The sequence below is a fragment of the Rhinopithecus bieti genome, unplaced genomic scaffold (genome assembly GCF_001698545.2).
Source record: "Rhinopithecus bieti isolate Rb0 unplaced genomic scaffold, ASM169854v2 scaffold_4758, whole genome shotgun sequence".
In the NCBI taxonomy this organism is placed as follows: Eukaryota; Metazoa; Chordata; class Mammalia; order Primates; family Cercopithecidae; genus Rhinopithecus; species Rhinopithecus bieti.
The window spans coordinates 722,327-735,273 of record NW_016804504.1 but is presented as its reverse complement, the minus strand read 5'-3'; the positions used below and the strand labels follow the sequence as shown (position 1 = coordinate 735,273).

Below are 12,947 nucleotides of genomic sequence, written 5' to 3'. Positions count from 1 at the left end.
CCCTGCTTCAGCTCTCGCTGGTCAGGCTGCAGCAGCTGACCAGCACCGATTGTCCGGCACTCCCTAGTGAGATGACCCCAGTACCTCAGTTGAAAATGCAGAAATCACTGGTCTTCTGTGTCGCTCGCGCTGGGAGTTGGAGACTGGAGCTGTTCCTATTCGGCCATCTTGCTCCGCGCCCCCCCTCCGGTATGTCTTTATCAGCAGTGTGAAAACGGACTAATACACTTCCCTAGTATTTAATTTCTTAAGAATCTCCATTTTTGCCATATTTTATTTTGAGAGTAAAAACTATGACTTTGGGTTTTTTCATGTCCTTTGCAGTTCTTGGATGGTGCACAGAAGAGGTCCGAAAACAAATAATATCTACCTATTTTTTTCAGGGCAAACAAAATGTATTCTGAATTAAATTTACCTTCTGATTCAATGGAGATATAGTGTCGATGGCAGAATCAACAGGAAAAATCTGAATCCTCTGTTCTGTGTAGGTATGAAAGTTTAGAAGAGCCGTCACAAGATCCTGAACAAAAGCCAGGGCCTGCCCAGCAATATCTCGCATCTTCAGCTTTAAAATGAAAAATACACAGTTAAGGTCAACTCTCAAATTATTATCCTAAAAGAACTTTATTGAGTCTGTTCTGGAGAAAACATTTGAATCCTAGTGTGATTATTCCTTAATTTAAATTCATCTGCTCCCACTTGAATTTTAATATTCCTATCTAAGTAAATTAGAAAGCCACCAGTATGGCAAATACACCTCCTGCACTTAACCCAGAACACTTAAGTATAATATAGGCCTACCAACCTACAAAAGAGTATGGCTCAAAGCATTAATGCATCTCATAACTTATTTCTAATGTTATCAGACAAGAGAGCAAAAATCTGTGTTACTTATGAATGTAATAAAAAGCAAGCTACATTTGAATAAATGTATGAGAAACACGTAAAGCAACAGTTAAACGCAATGACAGAATGCACTAAACAGAGTTCCAAACAACTAATTCTTGTTTCTGGAAAGTTTGATGTATACATAACTGAAAATAAAAACATGTACTTCATTCTTTACCTGGTGTCTCCTATTGTGGAGTGGAACGTTCAGAGCGTTATACTGACTATATTCTACAAAAGAAAAATAATGTACATTAAGTCTCTCATTTCACATATACTGGCTTAAATGCAATATAATGAATGCTCTGAAGCAAAATCAGCTTTGCATAAGAATTTAAAATAATGAACAATACAGAATAACAGAACTTACATAGAATCAGTGGTTTCTCAGACAAAGTAATACTTCCCATCTTTTTTTAACTTCAGGCTTAAAAAAACCCAAACAAATCCGGTGTTTCCATTTCTAAGAAATCATTTCAAACACTGCTTTCGGGCTTATCAAGACTACTTAGAAAGGCTCATGATGTTCTTCCTGTTTTCAGTCATTCTCCCTTCTAAAATAACCCTCCACAAAGCCACCACACTAATCAGCAAAAAATACCACTGTTTTCCTGACACGACACTACCGGAAAAATCTATCACTGTCTGCCACTGTGGATCCCAATGACACAATCCTAACTTTCCTGGATGGCATCACTATCTTTCTCAGTCTTCCTCTCTATCCTGGTCTGTCGCTAACCTCTGGCAGCTTCCTCACACCTATCCATACCTCCTCAACCTCCTCCTTAATGAGCTGCATCTTTCCTCATCTCTACTCATCCCTTCAGCCACTCAAACCTGCCCTTCTCTGCCCAGGTTCTCAGTCAGAATGACCCCAGTCCCAAAATACAATTTGGAATGCTCCTGTGGCATACTCACCCAGTTCCCTCTTATGTCTCCATTGCTACTCACTGGGCTATGCATTACCAGTTTGGTCTCCTGTCCACCAACACCTCAGGACACTTCTATCAGCCATCTTTCAGCCTTGCTTGTTTTGCTTCCCGGCCTGGTCCATTATTTCAACAATGCTTTTGCTAACACAAATCCCAAGTAAGGTCCACTACAATTTACTCTGCCTAACTCCAGGGGGCTTCAACTCTACTCAGTAATCCACAATTTCATTGCCTTGTGCCTATTTTATTTCCCATGACATCTATCCCAAACCTTTTCTGTTTTAAGCTCCTAATATCATTCCTCCTCTACTCCCTGCTACCCAATGGATAGGATGGCCTCTCCCTACTCTACCAAGAAAATCACAGCCAAAGCAAAAGAGTTCTTACACTCCCCACCCTCCACTTTGGTCTACTGCTTGCATATCCTTTCCTCAGCTAGCCGTCCTCCTGGGCCCTTCTGCTTCTGATCCCCTCAGGACCTTAGGACATAATCACTCCCTGCTTCTATCTTCAGTATCTCCTCACTACAAATAAAGCATTTGCTGCAGCTCATTTAACTCTGTCTCCACAGTGAGTCTCTTCCATTACTAATCACACTTAATTCTCTGCCCTGACTCCTGTCCCCAGCACATGCAGCCTTTTCTTCCACTTTGCCCATCTGTCAGGCTCTCATGCTTCTCCATTTCCTTCATTTCCACTGCTCAAAAAATAGCATTGCTCTGCCTGTTTCCTCAGCACCCATTCACCTCAACTCCCTGTCCTGGCAATCTAGTGTCAACCTACACCCTGCATAGAAGCGCTCCTCGCAAAGTATACTAGTCCTCTCGAGGCCACAAAATCCAGTCACCAAACCCAGTCGCCTTGCTGCATCACCCTCTGACCTCTCTACAGCAATGTGCAGAATGACCTGCACCATCAGGCTGAAACTGCTAAAACTCCCTTCTCCAGCTTCTACCTCACCCCATTTCCACAGCTCCTCTCTGCCTCCTGATCACTGGGATGGAGAACTCACCAAGGACCCTGCACAAGCCTGACTGCACTGTGCGCCCACCACTCCCAACATGAGGGCTCCTCCAGCCCAATAGTGTTGACATCAGTTTCTCTCCTGAAGTCTAGTCTTTCATTTAGAAAGGCATACATCAACAGTTACATAGATACATATGAACCCATCTGTCAGAACATTAAACAACAACAAAGTTAACCTCGTTGTCTCTCCCACAAACCTGCTCCTGTCTACCTCTTTTCTTTCGGTCAACTGCATCACCATCTTCCCCATCACTGCCTCCTTCTCCCTTGTCTCCCTGAAAGGACCAATCTGTTCCCTCTCTTTCCACAAGATCTTCCACGTCTCCCTAACAACCCAGGCTAAGCCTCCATAATAGCACACCAGAACTATCATCACAATAGTCTTTGACTCCCTTGTCCCACTCCAAGGCAATCTACACTCCATTGCCAGATTAACCTTGTGAGTACACATATAGCAACATGATGTTCCCTGGCTCAAAAACTTCTCCAACAACCCCATGGCCTTATGAATTAAGTTCCCCGTCTTTAGCCCAGAACACTAGGGTCCAGTCCCACCCTACCTTTCAGAACTTAACATGTCCTTGCCCTGCACATCCCACCCACCCTAAGCCTCCTGTCATACTGGATTACTGCTCCTGAAGGCATGATGCCACCTTTGGTCCTATACACCATACTTCAAGTAATTCCTTAGATTTTACCCTTATCTCTGCCCAATAAAACCTGCTTCACACATCCAGGCCCAGCTCAAAGCACCCTTTTTCTGGGAAGGCTTCCCCACACCACACCACCAGCTACCGACTTGTCTAGGCACTCGGCAAATGATCTTTAAATATTTCAGGACTAAAAGTAATAATCCACATGTGACATGAAAGGGACCTAAAACAGGGTGACAACTAGTATTACAAAAGCAAGGATAAATCCATGATTCAGAAGGAAATTATTAGAACCTAATGATTGAGACAAGGCTTAAAGGGAAAATGTAATGCCACAGTTTCAAATCCAATGAATCCAGTAGTATTTACATTAATGTAGAAGCTAGAAACAGGTGTTATTTTCAAGGGGAGTTTAAATTTTGATATAATGATGACATGGGCTGATTTTAATCTTAAATCGAACTGCTATTTTTCTTTTTTTTTTTTTTCCTCTTTTTTTAGATCTTCCCTAAACAAATTTAGGGGAAATAAAATATTAATTTCAATCATGTGATTACAGAAAAAGGAAATGTGCATCAATTTGAATGTAAGTTTCAAAATCCAAACAAGAAAATTTTTTCTTTGCTTTTGAGGTTTTGACTTCTTACCTAAAGGTTGCAAATTTGGCACCTATTATACAAGTAAAGTAGTATTTTTTAACTTCTTTTTTGCTGTTCTTGGGAATGTAAATTACCAAACCATTCCCAGGGTGCACAGGAAGCAAGGCTTAACCAAGTTAGCTTCCTAGCTATCGCTGGGAATTGACCAAGGGGTAAGACATCACTTTGAGAAGATTTAACTCCCACCACCAAGCCTCATTTCCCCTACCCCAATCGACAATTTTTCTTGTACAAATATCCAACTATTTTATGTACAGGTTTTTTTTTTACCTTGGGAAATGCTAAATACATGCAATCAAAAAATGTGGATTTGGGCTTCTTCCAAGCAGACCGGCTTTGGAGTAGTTACATGACAATTTAAAATCATCTTGTTAAATATTATTGCCACGGCTGATCAAATGAACAAAAAGAAAGCAATCCACTGTTGGGCCAATTAAATTTTTTGCCCAAAAGATCAGAAATTACTTTAATTAGTTGGCTACCACAGAGAGATTCAAAGTTACAAATAATGGAAAACTATACATAATACCTACTTGTATCGTTAAAAGGTACTTTTTCATTGATGATTGATAAGGATTCCTCTAATCTACCTGACAAATCTTCATGAAGATTCTTTAACTGTAATTGACTGCAAGAAAAAAATACAAAACCACATTATCACCAATCATTGAGTGAATCCTCATTTATTTGTTACCTCAACAGCTGGTAGTAGACTTCCAGAGAACTGCACCTGACATTTGGCATACTCTTGGCAGAGAGTAGTTAAAAGATGAAGATAACAAAAACGCTAACCTGGCTTCTCAAGTCCCAGGGACTTCTGGAGAATGATGTGGAAGTCTGGAGAAATTTATCATGGTCCCAGTGTCTTAGCCAACCTTACATTTATTTCCCCAAGCTCAAAGTAATCTTAGAGCCACTTCAAAGTCATAAATGTTCTCAATACAACATGTAAGTATTCACCCTAGTATCACTGTAGACTCTTTTTTTAAGTACATATTATATTAGCCTTCTTTTCCCCTTGAACTCAAAACTGATAATTTCTGGGTTTGGTTCAATTATGCACACAGGTACACATCTAAATCATGCATGTAATTCTAACAATGCAACAAAATTGATATGAGAAATTCACTTAGTTGATCCTATTAAAAACTAAAATATTATTATCAAATAAATGTTGGAGTATACCTTTACCATGCATTACTAATATTTTGATTTTAAGATTTATATATCTCCAAATTAGATCATGTAACCTCTATTTTATTCAAAATGTACCATTAAAAGGTTGATATGGTGATTATCAGTTTTCCTTCCTGGGACTATCAGAGGCCCCTTCTGTTTAGAATAGTTTCAAACAGAAAGTCTCCAGTCTTCAGTACAGGAGCTCCAGAACACTATCTGCCACAGCCCCAAACCCTTGCAGGCTGAGGACTAATACACAGGCCACCCTATCAAGAACGCCTAGGGCCCCAGAGATCCCAGAATTGAAAAGGACCCTGGAGATGACTCCCATTTTCTCCTTTTAAATGTAAGACAGGACACAGGAGCTGCTACAACCAAAACTCATGTCTTCTGAGCCTTGCTTCAGAACCCTCTTGGAATTCAAGTTTCCACATACCATTCTTCCGTTCGAAGTCGACATTCCTTGGCTTCCTTTTCTAGAGTCTGAGATTTTATCTGAATTTCAGAAGAAAAAGAAAAGTAGATGGCTCAGGCTACAGATAGGAGCACACTTAGTAAGACCTTGCAGGCAATAGTCTCACCAGAAATGACTAACACTAAGTGCATAGACAATTTATTAATATAAAAGTCGTAATTATTTTTTAGTGTGCTCTCACAATGGGGCTTACTTCTAGTTTAGCCTTGTCATTCTGCAGCTTCTCAATGGTTTCCATGTACTTCCGGGTGAGACCGTCAACCACAGCTTGGTGCTGGGCTGCTTCTGTCTCCAGAGTGGCCAGCCGACTCCTCAGCTCTGCTTCCACATGCTTATGCTGCTCATCAGCTTCAAAAAACTAAAAAGAGAAGACCATTTTCTCTTCTCACAATATCCTAATATACATAAATGAGAAAAATAACAGCAGTGACTATTCACTGAGCAACTTCCATATGGTTCCATACACTGACTATGTTAAACCCACACAGGCATTATCTCATTAAATCCTCACAGTATATCAGAAGTAGCTACTGTTATTCCTCTTTATAGATATGGAGACTCAAGCTTAAACGAGTTACATAACTAGTCTAATGTCTCACAGCTAAAATATAGTAGAACTTAGATGTGAACACAGGAAACCTACTCTAAAGCCTGTACTTCCTACCTCTTAGTCTCATGAATTTCTATTTTAAACAATGTCTGGCATACATAGAATTCAATTGATCAGAGTATAACTTTTCTACTAAGCTAACTTTCACATAAAATAATCAAAATTAAAATAGGTGTTATTCCTAGAACAGGTAAAGCTCTTTCCTGTAATTAGAGTCCAATACTAATAAAGAATTATGAATACTTAAGATGTAAAATACACTGAGGTCAAAAACTTGATTAACATTTTCAAAGACTGAAAAGTGTGTTTCCTACCATTTGACAAAAAAAAAAAAAAAATCAGGAGGTTATAGTTGGATACACTACACTACAAANTTTGACATGGAGCCTCACCCTGTTGCCCAGGCTGGAGTGCTGTGGCTCAATCTCGGCTCACTGCAAGCTCTGCTTCCCGGGTTCACGCCATTTTCCTGCCTCAGCCTCCCAAGTAGCTGGGACTACAGGTGCCTGCCACCACACCCGGCTAATTTTTTGTATTTTTAGTAGATACGGGGTTTCACCATGTTAGCCAGGATGGTCTTGATCTCCTGACCTCATGATCCCCCGGCCTTGGCCTCCCAAAGTGCTGGGGTTACAGGCATAAGTCACTGCGCCCGCCCCACTATGAATCTTAGAACATGCTCAATGGTTTGGGGGCAGGCACTAACTTTTCAACATTCCATAAATATCTGAGCGCCTGACATAAGTAAGACACTGTCCTGGGACTGGACATAGAGAACATACATGGTTCATACCCTCAGAGACCTTACAGTTTAACAGGAGTAGGGATAAAAACCAACTAAACACCGGTAAATTAAAGACCTAAACATCAGTTAAAAAAAGGGGAGGGGTGGGGATGGAAAAAAGCAAACACCACTTATTGGTAAGTTCCCATTTAAATGATACATGTAATCACTTCCTATATAAAATGAATAATGCTCAGTATACTTTCACACTGTTAAATTATAAAGCCATTCTGCTGTCTTCTGAACAAATGAATATACTTCAAAGCACACATCCACATTAAGACTGTGTGATATTTAAGAAATGAATAAGTGACACTGACATATATACTTGAAGACTACAGAAGGCATTAAAACACCCACGCAGACATGAAACACTCCAGCTGCATTCGCTTTTCCACATTAACAGATCACAGACCTATTTTTTAATTCACATGGAAAAACAGATTTTCTCACTTGTATATGCAACCGTTCATTCTCTTCGATCTTCTTCTGCAGATCTTCATCAAAGACAGTCTTCTGTTCTTGACTCAACTGAGAAGAAGATTCTCCACTTTTCTGATGGAAAGAAAAAGTTATGTCCACATAACTTTCATCCTTTAGAGAAACATCCTAAGGTACACAGATTCTCTATCACCTTAGAAGCTTGTCTCTTCTATGTGTTCACCATTCTCAAACAATCCTGCAAAAGGTATACAGTTCATCATTTAACTTTTCCTATGTGACACAAGTTGAAACTGCAAATATTGTAACGAGCAGGAAAGTTTTAAAAAGAGAGAGAAAAGAACAGATAAGGCTTACTATTCTTTGCAGATGAATTCATGAGTAGTTCTGTTGGAAGATGGAGCAGACCTAGAAAGCTCCAGCAATATAAAATAAGCTCATAAATATAATTTCAATTTGATCTTTTGGTTTGGGAAATCAGAATTACAGCAATTTCATGAGTCGGAGTTGTTAAACTCCATAAGAAATTGTAATAAATTTTGTAACAGCATCCACAAAGGTAAGTTTATACAAAAGTTCATATAAATTTCTAAGTTAAAAAAAATATAAAATAAAGCTATTATAAATGAATAGGAAAATTCTAAAAGATTATTTAAAAATCCCTTTCTTTTAATTTTTTACTAATATGAACTCATTCTACATAGAAGAATAGCACTATTTAAAAGATCTGATAATAAGCATTTGTTTTCATGTAATACATAGAACTGAGACTATTCAAGGAACAGCCTAACAATGAAACTGTGTTCAGACATCAGTCACCACCCTTTCTCTGCTTTTTTTGTAGTCTCACTTCTCACTTAAAATGAAGTCACCTACTAATCTAATTTGAATCAGTGATTTAAAAGCCCTTTGAAAATGGAGTAGCCATATAAAAAGAAATTAAATATCCATCATGTTTGAAAAACAAGAAGTGCATAAGGAACACTGCAGAATGACATATTCGGGGTCCTCAGTGCTTCCAAATTTGATGAGCTTTAATTAAAATTAATTCTCAAGTATTACACCCAAACCTCTGCTCAACAGTCCTAGGCAGGGATATTAAGAATCTGAAGAACACGTTTGAAGTACAAATGACTATTGTCTCCCCAAGGGTCTTTCAGAATTTCCAGGGCATGTACATCTTTTTTTTTTTTTTCTTGAGATGGAGTCTTGCTCTGTCGCCCAGGCTGGAGTGCAATGGTGTGATCTTGGCTCACTGCAACTTCTGCCTCCTGGATTCAAGCAATTCTCCCACCTCAGTCTCCTGAGTAGCTGGGATTATAGCCGTGCACCACCATGCCGGGCTAATTTTTTGTATTTTCAGTAGAGACAGCGTTTCACCATGATGGCCAGGCTGGTCTCGAACTTCTGACCTCATGATCTGCCCGCCTCAGCTTCCCAAAGTGCTGGGATTACAGCCGTGAGCCACCGTGCCCGGCCTGGCACGTATATCTTGAAAAAGTTTCCCGAGTGATTCTAATACATACATGTTATACCCTCTCTGTTGCCTCCTTTATTTGAACTCTAACACTCTAGTGAATTATTCTATGTAGCAAAATGCATATAGGAAAACTATTAACATGTAACTATGGCAACTGCTCATTACATGGGAAATATGGCCCTAGGCACTTTTACATGATCCCATAGAATCCTCACAACAAACCTGAAAGGTTCATTGTCACTTTGCTGATGGAGAAACTGAGATTACAAGGTTAAAAATTGTGCCAAGGCCGGGCGCGGTGGCTCAAGCCTGTAATCCCAGCACTTTGAGAGGCCGAGACAGGTGGATCGCGAGGTCAGGAGATCGAGACCAACCTAGCTAACAAGGCGAAACCCCGTCTCTACTAAAAAATACAAAAAACTAGCCGGGCGAGTTGGCGGGAGCCTGTAGTCCCAGCTACTTGGGAGGCTGAGGCAGGAGAATGGCATAAACCCGGGAGAGCCACTGCACTCCAGCCTGGGTGACAGAGCGAGACTCCGTCTCAAAAAAAAAAAAAAAAATTGTGCCGAAAATCATAGATTTATTAAAGGCAACCAAAGAATTCAAGCCTGGGCTTAAATCTGAGGCCTATGCTCTTCTGGCCATATTGCGCTCCTTCAGAGTCACTGTGTGCCTTCTCCTTCCCTTCCACCCATTCTACTGTTACTGCCTCAATACATACATTTGTGGAGTGTTAGTCTATACACATACAAGACTTAAAGACTCAATCACTACCTCTACCCTAAAAAAAAAAAANCTCTACCCTAAAAAAAAAAAAAAAAAAAAGCAGCAACCTCTTAATCACAGTGTTCGAAAGTACCAGATTATCCACCTTAGAGCAATAACAATCTTGCCTCACCATATAAAACCATAAGGGAAAAAAACTCATCTCTAAATCTCAAGACGAGAACACCAAACTGGCCTCATAAGAATAAATGCTAAGAAATTACATCTGCAGTAAACTTACAAACCTAAGGTATGAGTGTTTCAACTGCTACTTTCATAAGAGTAGTAGCACTGACAATCTCCCTCATTTTATTTGCTCAACCTTGGATTAATGGCAACCTGGTAAAACCAAAAGATGTCAACAATTTTAGCAATGTAAGATATTCCATTGTCTCTTCTCGGTCACTAACCAACCATGTATATTTGCTCCTAATAAATTATTTAAAATTGACTATCATATAAAAATGTTTCTAACATTTAATATATATTAATAATAAATGTCTGCTTTCTTGACCTAATATCCAGGTGTAATAATGGAACATTAAAAATTCAGGGCTAGGGCCTGGCACGGTGGCTCATGCCTGTAATCCCAGTACTTTGGGAGGCCAAGGTGGGCAGATCACCTGAGGTCGGAAGTTCGAGACCAGACTGACCAACATGGAGAAACTCCGTCTCTACTAAAAATACAAAATTAGCTGGGAGTGGCACACGCCTGTAATCCCAGCTACTTGGGAGATTGAGGCAGGAGAATCACTTGAACCCAGGAGGCGGAGACTGTGGTGAGCTAAGATCATGCCTTCGCACTCCAGCCTGGGCAACAAGAGTGAAACTCTGTCTCAAAAAAAAAAAAAAAATTCAGGGCCAGGCATGATGACTCGCGCCTGTAATCCTAGCACTTTGGGAGGCCAAGGCAGGTGGATCGCTTAAGTCCAGAAGTTCAAGGCCAGCCTGGGCAACATAGTGAGACCCCATCTCTATTAAAAAATACAAAAATTAGCCGGTCATGGTTGTGCACGCCTATAGTCCCAGCCACTCTGGGAGCAGAGATGGGAGGATCACTGAGCCTGGGAGCAGAGGTTGCAGTGAGCCAAGATCATACCACAGCACTCCAGCCTGGGTGGTAGAGCAAGACCCTGTCTCAAACAAACGAATAATTCGGCAGTGGGGTCTTCTGTTAAAACCAGGATGCCCTGTAGGTGTCAGTTACTAATGACAAGGTCACACTAACTTGCCTGTATTTGAACCTACCTTGTTTTTCTTGCCTCGTGGTTCACTTAGAGCTAGTTCATCTTGAAGTAGTTCTACTCTCTTGGCAAGCTGCAGATTTCGAAATGTCAAACTGTCCATTTCCTGTTGTAGTTTTCTCAATGACTGATCTTTCATTTTCAGTTGCTCCTATATCAAAGTGAAAACAGATTGGTCCTCACAGTTTAGCTGTAAGGTTTAGAAATTTTATTAAAAATTATTTTTGTTTCACCAAAATATAATCAAAACCTCTTGCTTTAGGAAATTCAGGTTGTATGTGCATCATTTCAGTTCTTAAGTTTTTAGCACTTTGTGAAAAGATAATCTTTTGGCTAAACCAAGTAAACATAAAAATAAGAGCAACTATACTAAAGTAACAGATCACGATCAACTAAACATCCTGTGACAGTGAACAGACACAAAGATTGAGGCTACAAGTTTATAAACTTAGACATTACTTATCATTATTATTATTATTATTATTATTATTATTATTATTTTTGAGACAGAGTCTCGCTCTATTGCCCAGGCTACAGTGCAGTGGCACAATCTCGGCTCACTGCAACCTCTGCCACCCAAGTTTAAGTGATTCTCCTGCCTCAGCCTCCCAAGTGGCTGGGACTTCAGGCGCACACCACCGCACCTGGCTAATTTTTTTGTATTTTTAGTAGAGACAAGGTTTCGCCATGTTGGCCAGGCTGGTCTCAAACTCCTGACCTCAGGTGATCCACCCGCCTCGGCCTCCCAAACTGTTGGGTTTCCAGGCACGAGCCACCGTGCCTGGCCGAACTTGGGTATTTAAAAAGAACCTCTGATTTACTGATGATTCCCTTCAGTGAACAAGAATGGGAAGAAATATATCTGTATTCCAGTTTTTCTGTAAATCCTCCCTGAATTTAAATTAGTCAAAATAAAGTCTTTGCAACACACTTAATTTTCTTTTTTTTTTTTTTTTTTTTTTGAGACGGAGTCTCGCTCTGTCGCCCAGGCTGGAGTGCAGTGACGCGATCTCGGCTCACTGCAAGCTCCGCCTCCCAGGTTCACGCCATTCTCCTGCCTCAGCTCCCGAGTAGCTGGGACTACAGGCGCCCGCCACCACGCCCGGCTAATTTTTTGTATTTTAGTAGAGACGGGGTTTCACCATGGTCTCGATCTCCTGACCTTGTGATCCGCCCGTCTCGGCCTCCCAAAGTGCTGGGATTACAGGCGTGAGCCACCGCGCCCGGCCCACACTTAATTTTTCTTCAACTATTCTGACATACCAAAGATAAAAATCAGTATCATACCAAAAATATTTTCAGATGTTGTCCTACAATAATTCACTTTAAAGCTAAATGACAATAGAAACAAAATCTAAAATATTCTGCTAACCTTTCTGACATACCCTCTGCTGACCACTTTGTTCTGTTTATGCCATAATGGGGTAAGAAAACAGGAAACTAATGAGAAATATTTACTTTCACTCTATTTTTTAAAAGAATTATTCTAACTATATTTTACTTACGATGTTCTGACAACTTTTTATTCACTGATTATCAAACACAGACGGCCATATAATACTGTATATTTAAAGAAGTGGGCTGGCACGGTGTCTTATGCCTGTAATCGCAGCACTTTGGGAGGCCAAGACAGGAGGACTGCTTAAGCCCAGAAGTTGGAGACCAGCCTGAGCAACATAGTGAGACCTCATCTCTATTTTAAAAAATAGAAAATAAAAAAATAAAGAACTATATGTTTACCAGTGTCACTGAAACAATTATAAAACATAAGGGTCATGCTTTAATGAACAGATGATTTAACTATATTGAAA

The 12,947-nt window shown here is 40.1% G+C and overlaps 1 protein-coding gene across 1 annotated transcript in view; it reads right to left on the bottom strand.

Moving 5' to 3' along the window:
* The window catches only part of PPP1R21 (protein phosphatase 1 regulatory subunit 21), a 78,456-nt gene that overhangs the window by 51,157 nt on the left and 14,352 nt on the right, over positions 1 to 12,947 (bottom strand). Inside the window, 7 exon segments of the mRNA XM_017868841.1 lie at positions 416 to 565; positions 1,067 to 1,119; positions 4,692 to 4,786; positions 5,774 to 5,832; positions 6,006 to 6,170; positions 7,660 to 7,761; positions 11,141 to 11,287. Of these exon segments, the coding sequence (XP_017724330.1) occupies positions 416 to 565; positions 1,067 to 1,119; positions 4,692 to 4,786; positions 5,774 to 5,832; positions 6,006 to 6,170; positions 7,660 to 7,761; positions 11,141 to 11,287 (771 nt within the window).